This window comes from Erpetoichthys calabaricus, chromosome 1, assembly GCF_900747795.2.
Source record: "Erpetoichthys calabaricus chromosome 1, fErpCal1.3, whole genome shotgun sequence".
Taxonomy (NCBI): domain Eukaryota; kingdom Metazoa; phylum Chordata; class Cladistia; order Polypteriformes; family Polypteridae; genus Erpetoichthys; species Erpetoichthys calabaricus.
This window is the reverse complement of record NC_041394.2, coordinates 102,727,338-102,748,671: the sequence shown is the minus strand read 5'-3', so window position 1 is coordinate 102,748,671 and position 21,334 is coordinate 102,727,338. Positions and strand designations below refer to the sequence as shown.

The following is a 21,334-nucleotide window of genomic DNA, read 5'->3' as shown; positions in this document are numbered from 1 at the left end:
ACATAGGGTCACGGGGGTCTGCTGGAGCCAATCCCAGCCAACACAGGGCACAAGGCAGGGAACCAATCCTGGGCAGGGTGCCAACCCACCGCAGGATACACACAAACACACCAAGCACACACTTGGGCCAATTTAGAATCGCCAATCCACCTAACCAGCATGTCTTTGGACTGTGGGAGGAAAACGGAGTACCCAGAGGAAACCCACGCAGACACGGGGAGAACATGCAAACTCCACGCAGGGAGGACCCGGGAAGCAAACCCGGGTCTCCTAACTGCGAGGCTGCAGCGCCACCGTGCCGCCCCTAATTGTATATTTCTGTATTAAATTATATTAGGACCATTTTTAAGCTTAATTCTTTAGGTTCTGCTGTTGGGTAAAGTGTTTTATTTTAATTTCATTTTCACCGCACAATACTTACAAATTGTGTTCTTTTGTCATTTATAACTAACAAATAACCTTATGTTTGACACACTTATCTGAAATAAATCTAACAAAGCAAGCCAAGAATATTGTGCTTCATCACCACTTGTATCCAAAATGAGTTAAACTGTTGATCCCTGGCACTTTTTCTTAAACTATGATGATGTAATTTACACTTTTTAGTGCTTTGGTTGGTAATTTCAGTGTATAATAATTCATGTTTTCATTTTCACATTCCACTTTATCTAATAGAGCATCACAAGTAGTTGGGATGTCCTTGCAATATAACCAGGCCTAGATAGGCGGCTTAAATAAATATGGTCAAGAGGGAATTGCTCTTTTTTTGAATTACTCCATACAGGGTTTAGTACTAACTTTTGAGTCTGTCATCTGCAAATTTCTTTGTCAAGACTTTAGGAGAATTTAAGCTCTTTGTGTTTTGTATACACATCTGAGAGCCACCTTTGTCCAGCAACTGAATTAAAGCCAACTTGCAGTAATTGTGCAGTTTTATAATGAGCTGCAACATAATGATACGCTTTACATGAACCCAGGCAACTAAAGAAAAATGTTCCTACGGTCACATTAATGTGTTACCTCTGAGCTAGCCATTCAACGTTTAAAATTCTTCCCACACTCTACTCCAAAAGTCTGTAGTCAGGGGTGGATGGACTTAGGGAAGAAAAGGTGAATAAACTGAATTTTGTACAGTCAGTGCTTATGCATTGTATACCAAGGGCTGACTTTCTTTGAACAGAGAGCCATTCAGCAAATAAACATCATGGGAGTGTCTAGCTGCTTTGACATATTGGTCTAAAGAACATTTTCCATTTTACGATTGGTTTATAATTTTGCTATTTCAGAAAAGTGCTCCTTGGTATACACTTCTATTTTATTTATTTGATTTTTAGTTACCCTTCTGACCAGGAAATGGGGACTGTTTCTGCTAGTGTTTCTCTCTCTTGTGTGCAGATAGATTTGTACAACTCTCTGATACTGTAGCTGTAGTCTGACCTTTACAGTGCAGCTGATAGCATTGAACATTCTTAGGCGGAAAAAAAAAACCTTGACGTCAGCATTCATTGAGATATCAGACATTTGATTTTTTCCTGTAGAAGAGTACAGTGGATGAAGTATTTTCCATTTTTCATTTCAGTCCCTGAACAACTGATTCCTCACTCATCCATGTGTTACCAACAAAATTAGGAAAGAAAAAAAAATACTTCATGTGGAGGTTTTATATTCTTCAATTTCATACTTTTTAAATAGAAATTGCCTTCTAACTAATAACAGGAGTGAAAATGGTGTGCTGATGAGATTGGTTCAAGCTCCCTGTCACCCTATAGTGGAAGAAAAAGATGGATAGTACTACTGTCGTTTGTGCATGCTCTTTCCTTCAGAAGCCCCTTAGCTGCTCAGTTCTGTACCAGTGATCTCAAGTGGCCTTTTAATGAAATATACCCTTGCTGATTTGAATCTTTACACAGATATGCAGTAGTTAGCATAGCTGCCTCAATGCTTCTAGGATCTGACTTCAAATTCCAGTGAGAACAGTATTATCTATGGATTTTAAACATTCTCCTTTTATTCAGTTTTCCCTGTGTACTCCAGTTTGTTCTCATATACCATGAATATGTCAGTCACTCAGTCAGTATCCAACCCGCTATATCCTAACACAGGGTCACGGGGGTCTGCTGGAGCCAATCCCAGCCAGAACAGGGCGCAAAGCAGGAACAAAACCCCGGACAGAGTACCAGTCCACCACAGTACACACACCAAGCACACACTAGGGACAATTTAGGATCGCCAATGCACCTAACCTGCATGTCTTTGGACTGTGGGAGGAAACCCATGTAGAAATGGGGAGAACATTCAAACTCCACGCAGGGAGGACCTGGGAAGCGAACCCAGATCTCCTTATTGCGAGGCAGCAGCGCTACCACTGCGCCACCGTGCCACCCCACCATGAATACGTGTTACTGTAATTGTTAATCTTCCATTTTTTACACCCAGTACAGATTTTTTTTAATTGATATACTTTATTAATCCCCTAGGGGAAAGTTTCTTTTTGCATGAACTTTTGGGGGTCAGAGTGCAGTGTCAGCCATTCGACAGTGCCTCCCCCCTGAGCTCTTTTCGGGATAAAGGCTTTGCTCAAGGGTCAAACAGAGTAGGATCCCTTCTTTCTGGAGTGATGAATCTTGCCATGGCAGCATAGGGCACAAGCCTAGTACTGACTCTCATCAGAGAACATACTCATTTTTCTCAGACCAGTTTAGAATTGCCAGTTAACCCAACTGTCATGCATTTGAATGTGGTACCCAGAGTAATCCCATGCAGACACAGGCAAAATGTGCAGTGTCCACACAGGCGGGGATCAGGTCAGGATTGCCAAGTCACTGGAGCTAAAAACAATGGAAGATGAAAATGTGGATAAAGAGATAAATCAAAGGGAAATATTAGACAAGCATGTGAATGCTCCAAGGGAGATTTAATACAAGGAGCACATTGTATTGATGTACACATCAGAGATTTAGCAGGCCATGAGAAATAGATTACAAGCTGCATTTTCAGACTGAGCTGATCATCTCTGTTATGAAACTAGAGCTCAGCATTGAGAACATGCTGCTCCAAATCAGACCTCTTTGGAATGCTGTCCAGAAACAGCAGATCCCCGCACATGTTCTCAGAGCACGTGCTGTGGTGTTTACAGTCGGCAAATGTTTTTAATTTCCTACTCCCTCTTTCACATGCAGGGTCTTGCAGCAACAGTTTTAACAACCCAGAACTTGACTGCAAAAAAACAATAACACAACCAAAGTAGAGTGTAATTCGGCAGTCTGGTTTTGCTGTGTCATTTTAGGGTTTTGACTGGGCCATTTTTAAATGAAGGTCGGAAGTATTCTGGTTATTTAAATATTCTATGACTGAAATTTAAAACATATTTGAAAACCCATTTATTAAAAAAAAAAAAAATCTGCTGATTAAGAATAGAGGCTTCAAAAATGTTTGAGGCTAGGAAATATCTCTTACAATCCAGCTTCTGCTTTGCATATACTTTGTAAAATGGAAAATATCAATTGTAAAAATATTCAAAATATTACCAGGTAGCTGGAAACTTAATTTCTTGAATTATCTTGGAACTGGTATCCCATCTAGTAATGCTCTATTGCTACCAGGGTAAACCTTGGCTGTCTTTATGAGTGAGGGTGCCCTGTGAGGAACTTGCATCTTTATCCATGGTGTGTTCCTGCCTTGCTCCTAATACCACCAGAATATGCTCCAGCCATATACACAGAATAAGTGGTGCTTTCGAATGGCTTTCAATACAAAAGTCTAACCCTTCATTTTTGAAACCACAGTTTCCCATTCTAAGGTTACAAGGAGCCAGGGTGTATATTGGAAGCAATGAAACACAAGGCATCCATCTTGTGTTCTTGTTTTGTGGAATCCATCTTTGACGAGGACCCCACTCCATCATATAACACACTCTGGACATGAATATACACAACCCTGCCCTCTCATCTACTTTTATTGATTAAGTCATGACTCTGAATTAGCCCAATATGAAGATGTTTGATGTGGGATGAACCTAGAAAAAAATACTGAACGTCCACACAGATGTGTGGCGATTGTGCCAGTCTAATTAAAAGTAGGTTCCTTAACATTGCTAGCCAGCAGAACTGCTTACTGAACATTGTTCTGCAGCTATCTCAGCTGTGGAATGGCCAAATGGGGGAGTCAGCTTGATGGCTGAGGTCTCCAGGACTCTAAACAAATCCAAATCATATTATGTAATATCACCTACTGTTAAATTCTGCTCCGTACTTGTATTTTTTAACTTTTTATACTGTATTGAGGATTTGTTCTGTTCTGTGTATTGTATTGTATTGACCCCCTTCTTTTTGACACCTACAGCACGCCCAACCTACGTGGAAAGGGGTCCCTTTTTCAAACTGCCTTTCCCAAGGTGTCTTCCATTTTTTCCCTACAAGGGTTTTTTTTTCTTCTTAGAGAGTCAAGGCTGGGGGGGGTGTCAAGACGCAGGGCCTGTTAAAGCCTGTTGCGGCACTTCTTGTGTGATTTTGGGCTATACAAAAATTAATTGTACTGTATTGTAATCTCCTTCCCAAAATATATCTCCTACACTATAAAAATGTCCATCCTGATAGCCTACAAAAGTGATAACTAATGATAATGGTATTGTGCTTTTTTATTAAACTCAAGATTATAAAATCTCAACCCCACCATTTGCTAAAACACAGTTTCTCTACCTTAAGGCATAATTTAGTGGGTCCCTTTTCACTAACAATCGGGCCCTTTTTAATAAGCACCTCATTGACGTTTGCCAGTGAGTTGCTGTAGACTGGCATGCAGTATTTTGACCCCCCAGTTTGACCCAAATAAACGCATATAGCAATTGCATGAATAAATCACGGGCTTCAAAGTATTTGAACAAAAAGGTAAAATGGCTGTTAGACATTTATTTGTTAACTTTCAGTCTTAAAAGTTCATCCTGGTCAACATCAAGACCGGATCCCTGTCCACTACTAGGACACACTTACACAAGGTCACTTTTATCAATAAATATACTGGGAACAAAGACATCCTAGCTGGTAGTACAGTACGGTTTAAACATGTGAAACCTTTTTTACACGTAATTATTTGCCCAAAAACATACCTGAGTGTTCATAAAAGTGATTCAAGTTGTTGAAAACAATTTTTAAAGATATTTTTGAACCTAAATGCACACTTGCAACTATTTTAAATATGTCTCGCGGCTTCAGGACTTTAAAAAGGTTAATGGCTTTTGAGCTTCGTCGTCGGCCTGTTTTTAGAGATATTTTGGAGTTTGCTTGAGACATTCTTGCTCATTTAAGCGAGAACAATTCTCTGTCCAGCACGATAAATTAAACGGGACAAGTCTTCCATGCCAGTGCTCTTAAGGTGGACCACAATTTAATTAATAAACAGGCGAACCGTTTTGAGGCACTAGCTACTAACTGTTCTGTATTAATAAAGTTACAATAATAATTATTTAATCATTAATATTATAGAACAAAAGAAAAGGCATAAAAAGAAAAAAGTACAGTTGGTGAAAACATTTGTGCTAAATTATTTGTCTTTCCAAGATGAAAAAAATAAAAGCATTTCAGACCCTTTCCTTTTGTTCCTAAGCGTGTACTTGTATTTCCACCTTTAATGGGCGTGACAAACCGGCAAAGGGCAAGGAATAAAAGCAGCGTAGCGAAGCGAAGCGGTCCTACTGTAGCAAAGCAGTTGTAACCGCGGAGTTATAGTTACTGTAAGCGGAGCTTGGGCAGGTGTTCTCTTGTGAAAGGTAATTGTTTACATATTTTACTGAGAAAGGCAACGCTTATAAGTATATATGTGTGATTGTATTGACAATTGAACCAGTTTAAAAGATTGACATGCGAGGGAGGTGAATGACAGCACTCTTTTTAGAGAAGTATAAGTACAGTACGGTCTAGCCTGTGTGTATAAAGCGTCCTCGAGTTTTTTCTTATTCGGTAATCGTAGCAGTAATTTCTTGTCAACGGGCACAGAAGTTTAGTTTGGCGTAATTAAACAAAGAAAAGTAGCCGTAGTTTATTCGTGTAATGCAGTAACAGTAAAAAGTAACGCTCGCCTACAGTCTGGAGCGCACGTGTGCTTGTGAATTAAAAGTAGGTTTCGGCTCAGATCTTTACGGTGTCTTCTGAAACCTAGAGGGACTGAAGTCATCGGAAAAGACGTACGTGTTCAACTGACTGATCTATTTCTCCCCGTCTAACATTATACTAGAAAGTTAACTGTTTTAATTAAATTGAGTCTTCACTTTTTAACATTGCGTGTTAACACCCAATAATAATAATAATGTTATCATTTTGGTGCCAAATGTTTTGTGTTTTTGTTTTAATAAATTATTAATCTAGTACATGTGCTGTCAGGTGTGGACGCCGGTGATTGCATCAGCACAACGTACAGTATCTTGGAAAAATCGAGACTGCCTCTAGGGGTCCTTCTGGGTCATTTCATTGTTCCCCTTCGCGTCTATTAATACAAAAGAACACTTTCAAAATGGCATGTTCAGCTAATATCTTGTCTTGCTTTAAATGCTGAGGGAAAAAAAACGCACCGTCATGACTTAGTGCCCCCTAACCCCCTCTCTTTGTGTGGATGAAACAGGAGAAACCTTAAACGACTGGCCAAGTCCGGGACGCGGTGTTCTCAGAAGTACTCGGTGTCTCGCTGATGCAATTGGAGAGTCTTTCACGGAAATGACGGAGACGTTTGCGGCGTGACTTACCGGTGCTTTGTTCTAGACATGCGTTTTTAGAATTCTTTTTTCGGACTTTAATTACACTGATACTTTACCATCATTTTTGCTTGACGTTTTACTATAAAGGGACGCCATAAATCGCCATATCGTTAAAAATTGGTTATTGTATTTGGACCTTTCGTTACATCTTGCCTGAAGAAGGTGCCACGAAAGCTTGGATATTGTGTAATCTTTTTAGTTAGCCAATAACAGGTGTCATTTTGCTTAACATCCCATTATATCCGTAATGGCTAACACGGTACAACACCCTAGTACTACAGACTTTTAGTTATAAACGCCCATTGTCCAATTATTCTCAATAGTAAGGGTAGTACATGTCTATTTCGTCTATACTCTGGTTCGGAACGTGTAATAGGCATAAAAACTGGTTATTTAGGTTTAAAAGTAATAGGCATAAAAACTGGTTTTATTTGGGTTTAAAATTGAATCGATACGTGAAGACGGCAATTAGGCGTTGTCTCTGCGTACTAGAGCCGGATGTTGCCGAAACGACTCGATGTAAAAACTACATGCAAGTAGCCAGCTCCCCTTTGAGTAGATAAGCGGCAGGATCGGGTCGTGGCAAGAACCCAAACCCTCAAGGAGTGGCAGCATAAAAGATTAGCTGCACACTGGCCTCCCTTTCCGAAGTTAATGCAAAAAAGAGCTTAACTAGAACGGCATGAATATTTAAATATTCCGTTTTTAAAATGCAGAGCGTTAGAAGAAGCAGTTTCTGATGCAACATTATCAGGATCTGACTTCACCCTTGCCTGTAGTCCCATTTCAAATAAACTTGCTATTCTTGTTTTCCTGATTATTGCCTTTGTTAAAAGTGAGGTATATCTATTAATGTAATGTATGTCTCAAAACCAGACCAATAAAGCCAAGATATTCTCAATATCATTCAACTAAGGCAATTCCATAATCTATCTATCTATCTATCTATCACTAAATGTTAACAGGAATGATTACAATATGCCATTTACTTGAATTACAAATTGTTTTGCCTGGTGCTATTTTACCACCCAACCTTTTTTTGTGTGTGAAATGCTTAATCTAATTTTCAGATTTTGGAGCAGCCTGCAATGGCAGAATGGGTTTGGTGTAAAGGGCTACAAATAGAGTCAACAGTATACATGGTGCCAGTCCATCACCTAGCCAGCCCCCTTGGTTTAATTTATAATCATCAGCCAGTAATTCTTAACCACATAGCCAACATTGCAAAATTACCAAACTCCTTGCAGTTAAGTGATCCAGCCATCATGCCTTATGCCGCAGCTGTGGAGACACACCTGTACCAGTGGTTCAGGCATTTTTAATGTACAGGGTGTTTTAATTGTACACTTGGTATATGAACATTTCTTCATCACTGCCCGAGTGGAATATGCACCTTCTTCTCATTTGGAATTCGGCTTGACCCAAAGATGTACATTTTAGGCTGTCAACTTTAAGTTTATTGTCGCCATGAGGAAATGGTGTCCAGTAAATGGCTGGTACGTGTCCTGCACCTGATGCTGCCAGGATAGTCTCAGGGCATTTACAGCCTTGGTAGTGGAAAAATTGGGATCAGTGAAGGGATATTTTTTTCATAAACTTAAAATAACTGATATGTTTTTAATTTCATTTATCATAATTGGAAAACAAAGGTGTTTAATGAATGCTAATATTTTGGTGAGCATTCCAAAGATAATTCCGTACTTCTCAAACGCAGGTTAGGCTAATTTAAATTGGTGTTTGGATGTGTTTACATTGGCCATTTAATAAATTGTCACCCTGGCTGGAGCAGTTTATTACCTGTATTAAGATGGGTTGAGAAATTAAGTAAAATATGAAGAACCTCTTTTAATTTCCTTGAAACATTGAACTTTCTTATGTATTTTTCTTCAGGTTTTTCTGTAGTCTTGCATCATGAGCAAAGATAGTGAAGTGGACATGAAAGAGGTAGAGCTGAATGAAATGGACATGGAGAAACAGCCAATGAACACACAAGCAATGGATTATCCTGCAGAGAAGAATGGCTGTGTTAAGGTTAAGGTGCCTGAGGAAATGGAGGAGAAATTCACTGGCCTATCCAAAGAAGAACTGCTGAAAGTGGCAGGGACACCAGGTTGGGTGCGAACACGTTGGGCATTGCTCATCCTGTTTTGGCTGGGCTGGCTTGGAATGCTTGCAGGTGCCATTGTAATTATTGTACAAGCGCCTCGCTGCAAGCCCATTCCTGAGCAGAAGTGGTGGAATAAGGGTGCCATGTACCAAATCAGCAGTGTTGAGAACTTCCAAGATTCTAATGGTGATGGAAAAGGAGACCTCACAGGTGAGTTTATAGTCTGTGGCTGGAATGTCGGCAGCATTAAGAATAATAACAAGATTTTTGGTAGTAAAATTAATACTACTCCATGCATTCATTTTATAAACCTGCCTATATCAGTTTCAGGATTGTGAGAAATACAGTTATGTTAGAACACTTGGTCAATAATACATAATTAGAATTGGAAAACAAAGTTCATCATGCATAATTTGGAATCTTTAAAGTCTGCACAGCCAGACTGTCTGGGTATAAATGAGTTCATTTTGTAACCCTTGGTGTTGAATTTCAGCAGACCAAATGGGTGAAGAGTGAAGTATTTTCTTTGTTTATGAGTCCTGGCATGGAGAATTCAGATTATACTCATTGGCATCCTGAGGTTTAATCAAATTTTTCTCAGAATAAAGGCTAGGCTAATAAGTGTGGTTTGTAAATGATCATTTAATTTATAGCCCAATAAATGTCCCGCCATGCAATGAAACAAAGGATAGTTTTCTATTTTCATATGTTGTTTTGTACAGTTGCAACTTAAAATGACTGTTATGCTGTATCGTCTTAATTTAATCTGCAGTGTATACTGGCTTATCTACATGCCTTGTTTCTTTTTGCATCCACAGGAATTAAAAATAAAATTGATCATCTGGAAAAGTTAAAAGTTAAAGGCCTAATACTGGGACCAATATATCAAAGTACATTTGGCTCTGACACAGACATGCTCACCATTGATCAGACGCTAGGCCTTAAAGAACATTTCACAATTCTGTTAGAAGCGGCACAGAAGAAAGGTGAATTTATTTATTGCCAGAGCAATTCTACAGTACATCCATACTTTGTTAAAATATTATACAGCAGTATACTTGTACTTTGCTAAAATGTAATCTTTAAAGGTCATATTATAACTCAGATACCAGTTGTGTTTTTTGTTGTCTGTGTTGATCCATCATTTAGTAACCATCTTTTATTTAGACAAATTTATCAATGAACTTTGCTTTCTTTCTGTTTTTTAAATTTGTTCTGTACTTTTTCAGATATTGGAGTAGTTTTGGATTTAACTCCAGATGACAAGAATAACAATCCTTGGAATAACATTTCTAGCCCAGAGGTGCAAAACAAATTGAAAGTGAGCATTTTTTGCGTTCTACTTTTACACAGTTAAAAATGATGGTAATGGTAAAATACGTACATGTCAGAGAAAAATACTTAAAATCAATGCACGATTAGTTTGTTTACCTTTGAGCATAATGATAAAAGTCCAGTGCTTCCTCACATGTCTAGAATTGAAAGATGCAGCTCCATATTTCCCCTATCTTAATACATAATTCGCCTGCCCACTCAACTCACTCACTCACGTCTGTCCGAAGCCGAATGCGCAGCTGCCCGAAAAACCTTACAAGACCGACATCCAACCCCAACATCGCGGCAGGTGTCGGATTTACGGCCGCAAAAATTCAAAGAGAAAGGCGACTTCGATTAAAGCTCTAGAGGCCTGAAAGGTAGGTGATTTCGACTACAGCTCGAGGCCTAATTACGCATTCTGATTCAATTACGCATTCATTCAATACACCTATATCAGGTTTGTGGTGCTTATACTTATTACTATTTCATATTGTACTGGAACATTCATCATTCAATATTATACTATAGGCCTGGAACATTCATCAACTAACAGTACAAGCCTGTACAGTAATGAGTAAAGTGGACTACAATCATTAGAAAACAACTTCTTCGTTACTTATCATTTGTTCTTCATACACTGCTGACACAAACTCGTGCCCGTTTCATCTTAAGTTGTCGAATTGGGCTGTTTGTCTAGTGTATAATAATCTGAACTCCAACACTAACAGAACGATGCTTCACTACTTGTATCAATCCCACAGAATGAGAAAGCCTTGTTAATGGTTTCAGAGACACCGATGTATGACATTGACTGAACTATTTGCAAGGCATTTTAAGTATGTCACACCTTTGTGACCTCACTGGAGCTAATTCCTAGCAAGACGCTGGGTATATAAACCTTCTAACAAAAGGCTTTAACGTTCTACAGTGAGCATTATCCCTAAGCCTATTAGAAGTACAGTTGCACATCACCATTGTTTATAGAGTACAGACAGGTCAAGTGAATTACTCAGGATGTAGTCAGGCAGATATTGAACTGGTAACCTTGTGATTTAGGGTTCAGTTTCTTAGGAACTAAGCTATAATGCCTTTTAAAATGGTGGCATTACTATCGGTATAGAAAATGGTATTTGTGGGACTTAATGCTACTTCAACCCAAGTAGGTTTATACATTTTTTTTAATGTACTTTTGCAGGCTGCCTTTGAGCACTGGCTGACGACTGGAATAGATGGAATCATGATAAGTCAAATCGAAGGCATTAAAGACAATGCCCCTTCTCTCTTTGATGAACTGAGGAATCTAACAGACAAATATACTACTGATACTCGGCCCAGGTCAGCTATCCGGTTTTATTTTTCAGTTTTGTAACCAGTATGGCCTTAGGATTCTTACTGATCATAGTAAAATTTTTGACAAGTTCTGAATGGACTGAGTCTGTTCTGGCCCCCACATTTCTGAACTCCATTAAGCTTCTTTTAAGAATGAGCTGAATCTCTTCTGCCACCTAGTGGCGTGTTCAGTCCTTAATCAAGTCACAGATAGTGATGCCCTCCATGCAGCTGCTCATTACTAAGTAGTATCTTATTTATGACGTGATACCTCTTATAATATGTATTTGCCAAGTTTTTGTTATTTTAATATACTTGTTAAGGTATAACAATGGTGTAGTGCACTATGATTAAAGATGTCCGTAGTGACTCTAAGTATAAACTATGTTCTCACTATATACGCCAGGGTTTTTCTCCAGGTACACTGGTTTCTTTACACATTCTTAAAACCTGCATGTTGGATTACTTGGTCACTCTAAACTGACTCGGTATGAGCAAGTGTTAAAGCTTTGCAGCTAATGTTGCTAGGATAGGGTCGTGGTTATTATAAAACTTCTCTGAACAGGTTCAGTAAGTAGATGGTTGACTGTTAATTTAATTTAACATAACAAAAGTGATCTTCCAGATAAAAAAAAAAAAATGGAGATTTCAATTTTTGTCAACTACTTGTGTTTTATTGGAGTTAATTAGCTATTTTCTGGATCACTGGCTCTAAAATATTTTATGTTTTGTGTGGTCAAAATAAAGGGTCTAACACTTTAATGTCTCTTCCTTGCTCATTAGGGTCTTGATAGGTGTGACATCCTCTAAAAATATTGCAGAAGTAGTGGAAATTCAGAATATCTCTAGGACTGATTTGCTTTTATCTGGAATCCTGCAAAACTCTGGAAGTCCTCCAAGTGGATCACGGGTTGCATTAGATGTACAGGAGTATATAGAAAGACTAGGAAATTCCTCACCTGCATGGTCGGTAAGTTTCCAGAGAAAAAATTATTTTACCTCCTTGTTCAGCCATATAATTTATTTTATAATGAATGATTATGTTGCTCTATTAATAGAGTAAGTAGGCTTTAATTGTCTAATGATGTTTATAAAATATAAACTAGTGGGTACTATACAATATCACTTCAGATTCAATCTAAAAAGTCCAAATTGGTTGGGCACGATTTAAGACGTATACATTTTGTTACTTTTCTTAGGTGGGAAGTCGCACTATGGGTCATTTATCATCTCTAGTGGAAGACAGGCTTGTGAGGTTATATTCTATGATGCTGTTCACTCTTCCGGGGACACCATTCATCAACTACGGTGATGAGATCGGCCTTTCAGACTATTCAGCAGAGGTAGGAAGACAATTTCCTGATGTTAAGTACTTGCTAATGCTGCCTTAGAAGGCTCAAATGAGAATTGTATTTTGGTGTTTTGTTATGATGTGATACCGTAAAGATTAGCATGAGGTGTGTTGAAATAGTTAAGTACTGACGTATTTTTGGTAAAATGCTTATTTATTCAATTTGTGTGCACATATATGTGTATGTAACTATTAATAGGAAGTTAGTAGGTTTTGGCCTTGGTTTGAACAGTGTTATAAGTCATAATTTAAATGTAGTCACCATGCACCTCTTTGTTAATGGTATATAAGATGGCTAACAATACAATGGCTTTCCTTTTCTTTCTTGTCAGAATCCAAACACTAAATTTCCTATGATGCTGTGGAGTGGCAGTTCAAATATGTCTGTCGAGGTTAGTATTATCTGAATTGACCAGCATGCCTATGTACCCTGAAGTTTTAGCTTGTAGTGTTTTTACTTGATTCCTTACTGTTACTGAATTCTACTTGGCTGGTCTCTTCTTCTTACACCCCCCGTGATTAATTTCAAAATGAAATTACTATATATGGCAAAAGCAGATACTGTGCACTCTAGGCCTTCAAATATTTTATATAAATGCTTTGTTTTTTGCTTTTCCAGAGTCAAAAACTAGATGGAAATTCCTTGCTGAACCTGTATATACAGCTGAGTGAACTAAAAGTGAAGGACCGTTCCTTAAAACATGGGGATTTCTTCACCATCTTTCATGACAATAATGTCTATGCTTACTTACGAGAGTGGGACCAGAGTGAACGGTTCCTTACAGTTTTAAATTTCGGAGATACACAAACTCCGGTGTCACTGAAACATGAAAAATTACCGGCAGGAGCCGAAGTGGTCCTTAGCACTCACCCACAGCGACAAAAAGAACACGTGGACCTCACGAAACTGATGCTTGAGCCCAGTGAAGGACTTTTATTGAGGTTCCCCTATGTATCCTAAATACCAGCTCTAGACACTTTAGGGGTTCTTTCAGGCTTTTTAGGCAGCACCACCTACTGCAAGGCATTACATAGCCACACTGAGGAAGTTGACATGCAACTTGTGTGAAAGTTGCTACAGGTGGCTTCAATCCAGGGGGGGAGAATAAAAGTTGTACTTACAGTTTTGGTTTGGTTAAAAGGTATACGTTTGGAAAGGACTAACATTAAGTTTAGCGTTTTAATGTCCTTTTTCAGCAGATTATTTGATGCTGCTTAAATGGTTTTGAAAACTTTTAACAATTGACATTCCCAGCTAAATTACTGTAGAAATTTTTCAAGTTTTTGTACTAAGACAAATGCATAAAATATGGTTGATAAAGGTAGCATTTCCCCTCAAGTTTGTTTTTTTGAATGGCATAAAGAAAAGGGGGAAAATAAAGTTTTAGAAATTGTATCTTTTTTTTTTTGTTTCTTATGTCTTATATTCTGTGCTGTATGTTCAACTCATGTTCATACATAGATTTACAAATATAGAACTGCAACAGTGGGTATATAACTCATAAGCACAAACATCTACGTCAATAAAAACAGACCCATAAACTTGGCTAAGTTCTGATGTCAAAAGATAAGGCTAGTTGATAAGACAGCATTCCTGAAGCTGAGACACAAAGCCATGTCTAAAAGTATAACTGACTGTCTTCTCCTGGGACCTACAGATGAATAACTGCCATTATGTCCGTGTTTGCTGAATCCCTTTACCCCAGTTTAGGGCCTTGGACAGCCACAGTCTATTCTTGCGGCACATAAAAGAACTGAGAAAACCAGACTGGGATGGGACACCAAGCAAGAGCACACTGAAAAGCCAAACATTCGCTCATACCAGCAAACTGAACAGAGCTGCAAATCAACCAAAAACAAAAGTCATTTGTGTTATGGTGCAGAAATGCAAAGTTATATCGGAATGTCCTTTGAAAGCTGCTTGCAAGATCACAAGATGGACAGTAGAAGACAACATAATTTTATGAATCAGATTGTCTTTTTATTGTCTACACAAGTGGAACTTTTTCAAGTTAACACTACACCACACACACATCGATACTTTGAAAATCTGGTGATATGGGCTATATTTTTTTTAAAACGAGGTTTTCCTAGTTTGGGAAACCGAAGCAGTTTGTGTGAATAAAAAAAAAAAAAAGCAAAATTACAGAGTTGAGGTACCATAAGCTCAAATGAATTAAAATGGATTTACATTTTAAATTTAGATTCAACAAAAGTATTCTGTGAGATACGTTCACTTGCTGGCACAAATTTACAACAGGGTTGGAATGAAAATTAGAAGGAAAAGTGGTACTCTAGGATGGAGTTGTAGGATGAAGATGTCTTCTTTTGATAGTTTACTTGAACATTTATTTACAATTCATGGCAACTGACATTTTTACATTTGTAATTTTACTGTTGAATTTGCCCTGAAACACTAGCAAGTTCAATATGCTGGAAACGTCTCTTGCCAGAATGCACGGTCAGGTTTTCTAGATAAAGCAAAATATTTCCTTATTAGCAAAGAGGCTTAAAAAAAAAAAATCCTCATTACAATCAAGTTTTGCAAAGAGTCGTATTCCCTACCCAGCAGTACTGGGTGCAAGGCCATCGCAGGGCACTTACCAAAATTGTATGTGTTGGCACATTTTACAACACATTTACGTATTTAATTTTGTTTTGAGGACTTCTTTTGTGTTGAATATGTTACACTAATGACCAAGTGTAAATTGCAGTGTATAAGAAATGGCACCGACCAGGGGTCTATTCCAGAAAGTTCGGATAGGTAATCCCGGATCTCAGAATGAATTCTATGAGGAGGCCATAAAAGGTGTATTTTTGTGCATAATCTATTGGTTTACATCTGAACACTATTGGTTTAGGAATATTTACTATCGGTTTGTGTGCGGCTTAATTGGTTTATGGACTGGCTCCATTCATATGAACTATATTGGTTCGTATCCATATATTATCGATTTGTGCGTGAACTATATCCGCTTAGATATGCATACCACTGGTTTGCATATGAACTATATTGATTCGCGTGTGTGTATATCACTGGTTTCAGTACGTTTGTTACTGGTTTTGAGAGTGAACTGCATCGGTTTATGCTCGTGTATGTTATCGGTTTGCGTATGAACTTTATTGGCATGCGTTCTGTGCCGTTCTAACAATGGATTTGTGTATGAACTATATGGGTTTCATACACATCTTGTACTGGTTTCATGTGGGTAACGTACAGGTTTTGCGCTTGAACTCTATTGGTTGTATGTGTGTACCATGCCGGTTTCGTGTAGGAAACACACCAGATATGTGTGCGCATCCTATCGCATCTCTGTGTATGAACTACACTGGGTCTGCGTCCGAAATATACCAAATAAAGTGGATACTACTGTACTCAAATATATTGGCTGTTCACGTGATCTTCGGCAGCAATGGGAGGGGCAAGAAACAGGAATTCAGTGCCGGAAGAGTAATGGAGCGTGAAGAGAAGCGCACAGCAGACGGATCTGCGTTAAAACTGTGCAGTATTTTCTTTTTCGCATAATACCTTTGCGAAAGGAGTTGGTGATAATTATTACTATTTAACAGAATCTACCCTTGAGTCTGTAATGAATACATGGCTACAATTGGGTACGTATTTGGCCATCTTCTTGTTCGCTTCCAGGTCCATGCTTGCTCGCAACCAGCCACTGTACCCTGTCACGTAACTTTTGAAATCAGTTAACTTATTCCAAAGGCAAAATATTCCACATTTACAACTGACGCCTTTATCCAACATACAACATTTAGATCCTGGTGACTTGCTCAGTCACACAGTGTCAGTATTAGGACTTGAACCCATGAACTCGGGGTTTAAAAGTGCAACATCTTAACCACTACAACACAATGCTTGCACATTTACAACGTGTATATTAATTGGCATAATTTAAACTTGTCCAGGACAGATTCCTTGTTAAAGTTGAGTTTAACATTTTCAACCCATGCACAAGTCCAAAATCTGGAATATTTTTTCAAATAAAGATCAGTTTGCCGATTAATGTACACACTGTAGAATATTTTGCCTTGTTGTTAACATAGAAGAAGCGTTTGTGAATAAGCAGCTGACTGCAAGCATATATGTAGCTAAGAGTGAATAAAAAGCCAGCTGAATGCAAACCAAACTTAAGAAGTCTTGTGATCATTTCAGATGTTAAAAATAATTACCACCAAGCCCTTTCACAAACATGCTGTGATATGCAAAAGTATTCAATTCTCTTGAAAGTCATCATAATTTTCTGCAAGACAAAAGATTTGTACACATATTTATTCATTGTTTTTTCTTATGAAATAACAAAACATTTCCAAAGTCAAAATGAACAATTTTCTGTGGATATTTAACTGAAGAAGAAAAGCTCTAAAGTGAGTGTCTACATACGTATTTAAACCTCTCTGCTTTGGAAGCAGGGCGGCACGGTGGCGCAGTGGGTAGCGCTGCTGCCTCGCAGTTGGGGGACCTGGGTTCGCTTCCCGGGTCCTCCCTGCGTGGAGTTTGCATGTTCTCCCCGTGTCTGCGTGGGTTTCCTCCGGGCGCTCTGGTTTCCTCCCACAGTCCAAAGACATGCAGGTTAGGTGGATTGGCAATTCTAAATTGGCCCTTGTGTGTGTCCTGTGGTGGGTTGGCACCCTGCCCAGGATTGTTTCCTGCCTTGTGCCCTGTGTTGGCTGGGATTGGCTCCAGCAGACCCCCGTGACCCTGTGTTTGGATTCAGTGGGTTGGAAAATGGATGGATGGATGGATGCTTTGGAAGCTTCAAGTTTACACCAATGACAAATTAATTACAAAGGTGACAGTTATTTGATAGTCATAATTAAACATAATGAGGTTCTACTTGTGAGTCCTTTCTATCTCTCTGGATATAAAAAGCCCCCTTTGTAAGGACCATAGTCTTTGTTGGACAGTCACTGCAAAAATGAAGACAAAGGAACATTCTACTGATGTAAGAAACAAAGTTATTGAAATGCACAAGACAGGAAATGGCCACAAAAAATATCAAAGACATTGAATGTCCCATTGTGCACTGTTGGATCCATCATCAGAGAGTGGAAGGTTCATCACAGCACCCAAACTCTTCCTAGAACAGCTGTCTCTCAAAACTAAACAGAGTGAGATGTTGACTGGTGAGAGAGGCGACTAGAAATCCAACCGTTGCTCTCAGATGTCTGCAATGCACTTTGGCGGAAACTGGAGGGAAGGTGCAGGGGTCCACAATTTCAAGAGCTTTCCATAAAACAGACCTCTATGGGAGGGTAGCAAGAAAGAAGCCATTCCTTAAAAAGATCTACATAAAAGCATGTATGACATTTTGCCACAAAGCATGAGAAAGACCTAGTCAAGATGTGGGAGGAGGTTTTATGGTCAGATGAGACTAAAATAGGACTTTCTGGTCAGACTTCAAAGAGGTATGCGTGGCATAAAACGAACACTGCCCATGCCTCAAGAAACACCATACCTATGGTGAAATATGGTGATGGCAGCATCATGCTATGGGGATGCTTATCATGTGCTGGGACGGAGAACCTTGTCAGAGTTGTAGGGACAATGGGTGAGTACAAATACCACACAATATTGCAGGAGTATCTAAAGCTTGGGAGAAGATTCATCTTTCAACATGACAATGACCCCAAAGCATTAGGCCAATGTGACACTGGAATGACTCAAGAACAGAAAGGTGAATGTCTTGGAATGGCGAAGTCACATACGTGATCTTAACCCTGTTGAGAATGTGTTGCACTATTTGAAAACTGCTGTTCAGAGGTGCCATCCCACCAACATAGAGGGACTCTAGAAATTCTGCTAAGATGAATGGGGAAGAATCACTCCTGAAAAATGTGCAGACCTGGGACATATTTACATTCCACCAAAAGAGCGAGGGTTGTTAGTGCAAAGTAGACTGTTATACTGCATACTGTTATGACAAAGTATGAATGTGTTGGGTTTGAATACTTAATGCTCTGGAGTTTTTCTCCTTCATTTAAATATCTACAGAAAAGGATTTATTTTGACTTTGGAAATGTTTTGTTACAGCATAAGAAAAAAATACTGAATGAATAAATAAGTGTACAAATCTTTTGTCTTGCAGAAAAGTCTGATGACTTTCAAGGGGGTTGAATACTTTTGCATGTTCGTAGAGATGGGGAAATGATACCGAAGTATGGAAGCTTGTGTCAGTCAATCTGAAGCTAGTGAGTCGAATCATTGTGTCGGAGCTTGTGTCAAAACACCACCGTCACATGACCCGTGACATTTGAAGCTTCGAACGTCATCAGTGCTTCACAGCGCGCTTTATTGGTTTGACAGTGTTAGCGCTAAATTAACAGGTAAGCCTATATAAAATTTATCATTCTCTTTCAAAAATGTTGGGTTGTAAGGAGAGAGCGATTTGGAGAGCTTCGGTGAGAGATGGCGGCTAACAGCAGAAAACGCCGTTTTCAAAAGCTAAATAGTATAAATGGACAAGGACCTTAGAAGAATAAAATGAACACGGACTTTTCTGACCTTTTACTGGTGACAAGAGACTGAAACAGTGAGTGCTGCTTCACCTGCGCCCTTGAGAGCTTGCCTTGACCTCAGTTAACCACCAGATGTCGCTGTTCATACTGGGGCTGAGGCTTCAAAGCTTTGAATCTTTTTCGGAACAAATAGAAAGAAAGCCTCAAAGCTTCACGAGGCTTCATTTTCCCATCACTACAAGTTTGTAAAAGGGCTTGGTGGTAATTATTTTTAACAGTATTTTCCCTTAATTCTGAAATGAACAACACGGGGCTGAAATTTGGAACGCACTCGGCTGGCTTTTTATTCACTCCTAGCTATATCCAGTATATGCTTGCAGTCAGCTACTTGTTCACACAGCTTTTGCAAACCAGCTTCTTATTCTATTTTAACAGCAAGGCAAAATATTCTACAGCATGTGCATTAATCTGCACCATTGCAAACTGATCCATTGTTTGAAAAAAATAAATATTCCGCGTTTTGGTCCTGCACGGGTCAAAAATGTTAAACTCAACTTTAATTTAACAAAGGAATCTGTCTTGTCACAAGACTGTGAAAATGAAGGTGGTCCAATGGGATTGAACCCTTTAAGTGCCCATTAAATGTCACAGTAAATCCCATTAATCAGATATTGGAGTGGAAATACTTTTGTCAGTTTCACCCAGGTACCCGCACTGGGCTGGGCAAAACTCGACTGCATCTTAAAAAACACATCTGTCTTGTCACAAAACTGTGAAAGGTAAGGTGGCTCAGTATGATGTAACTCACCCGTGCCTGTCCTAAATGTGGAATATTCCGCTTTTCAAAGAATGGATACGTTTATATTATGTCAAATAATATATACGTTGTTGATATGCAAGCATCGGGACATTGTGGTTAGAGCTTTGCACATTCAACCCAGCATTTGTGGGTTCAAGTCCCGAGACTGACACTGTGTGACCAGGAGCAAGTCACTTCACCTGTGTGGCACAGTGCGGGGTTGCTGGGCATCAGAAATGTAACCAGTAGTAACTAAATGTTGTATGTTGGATAGAGGCATCGGTCGTAAAAGTAGAATACTTTGCCTTTAGAATAAGTAACTGGTTTGCAAAAGCTGTGAGGGAAAAAGTACATTTGGGGGTTGCAAGCAAGCATGTAGCTGGAAGCGAATAAGAAGATGGCCGAATACATACCTAACTTCAGCCTTGTGTTCATTACAGACTCAAAGGTAGATTCTGTTAAGTCCTTTCACAAATGTATTGTACGGTGTGAAAAAGAAAATACTGTACTGCACTGTTTTAATGCAGGTCGGTCTCCCGTCTGCTTCTCTTCACGCTCCAAGACTCTAGCGGCACTCCTTGAGTTCCTCTTTCTTGCCCTCCAAATTGCTGCAGAGGATCACGTGACCAGCCAATATACAGTGCATCCGGAAAGTATTCACAGCGCATCACTTTTTCCACATTTTGTTATGTGACAGCCTTATTCCAAAATGGATTAAATTCATTTTTTTCCTCTGAATTCTACACACAACACCCCATAATGACAATGTGAAAAAAGTTTACTTGAGATTTTTGCAAATTTATTAAAAATAAAAAAACTGAGAAAGCACATGTACATAAGTATTCACAGCCTTTGGCATGAAGCTCAAAATTGAGCTCAGGTGCATCCTGTTTCCCCTGATCATCCTTGAGATGTTTCTGCAGCTTAATTGGTGTCCACCTGTGGTAAATTCAGTTAATTGGACATGATTTGGAAAGGCACACACCTTGTAGCTCTCTTCACAACAACACAGACACAGGTCGGTTCTTTTAAACGGGCGTTTATTGCTTGGGCTCTTGTTACTCACTCCGTCACGCCTCCGCGCCTCCACGCCGTGAGAACTATATAGTGAGTAATCAGTACAAAATACATCAGCGAATACACAGTAACTTTCATACACATACGACGAAATACAAAACATTTAGTGCAAACATGAAACAAAGGACATTTTACAAA

The 21,334-nt window shown here is 39.0% G+C and overlaps 2 protein-coding genes across 4 annotated transcripts in view; both read left to right on the top strand.

Annotated features, from left to right (window-relative positions):
- The window catches only part of calm3b (calmodulin 3b (phosphorylase kinase, delta)), a 234,604-nt gene that overhangs the window by 44,625 nt on the left and 168,645 nt on the right, over nt 1–21,334 (top strand). The window lies entirely within an intron of this gene.
- LOC114654017 (4F2 cell-surface antigen heavy chain-like) lies at nt 5,692–14,242 on the top strand. Its single transcript, XM_028804501.2, has 9 exons — nt 5,692–5,764; nt 8,636–9,062; nt 9,671–9,838; nt 10,082–10,173; nt 11,365–11,504; nt 12,282–12,468; nt 12,698–12,841; nt 13,182–13,241; nt 13,469–14,242. Exons 2-9 carry the CDS (start codon nt 8,657–8,659, stop codon nt 13,808–13,810), a joined length of 1,539 nt encoding a protein of 512 aa, XP_028660334.1. The 5' UTR covers nt 5,692–5,764; nt 8,636–8,656; the 3' UTR covers nt 13,811–14,242.

Coding starts and splice junctions, on each gene's coding strand:
- LOC114654017 (XM_028804501.2), top strand. CDS start 8,657: ATGAGCAAAGATAGTGAAGTGGACATGAAAGAGGTAGAGCTGAATGAA. Junction 9,063..9,670: donor TGGAAAAGGAGACCTCACAG/GTGAGTTTATAG, acceptor TTGCATCCACAG/GAATTAAAAATAAAATTGAT. Junction 9,839..10,081: donor AGAAGCGGCACAGAAGAAAG/GTGAATTTATTT, acceptor GTACTTTTTCAG/ATATTGGAGTAGTTTTGGAT.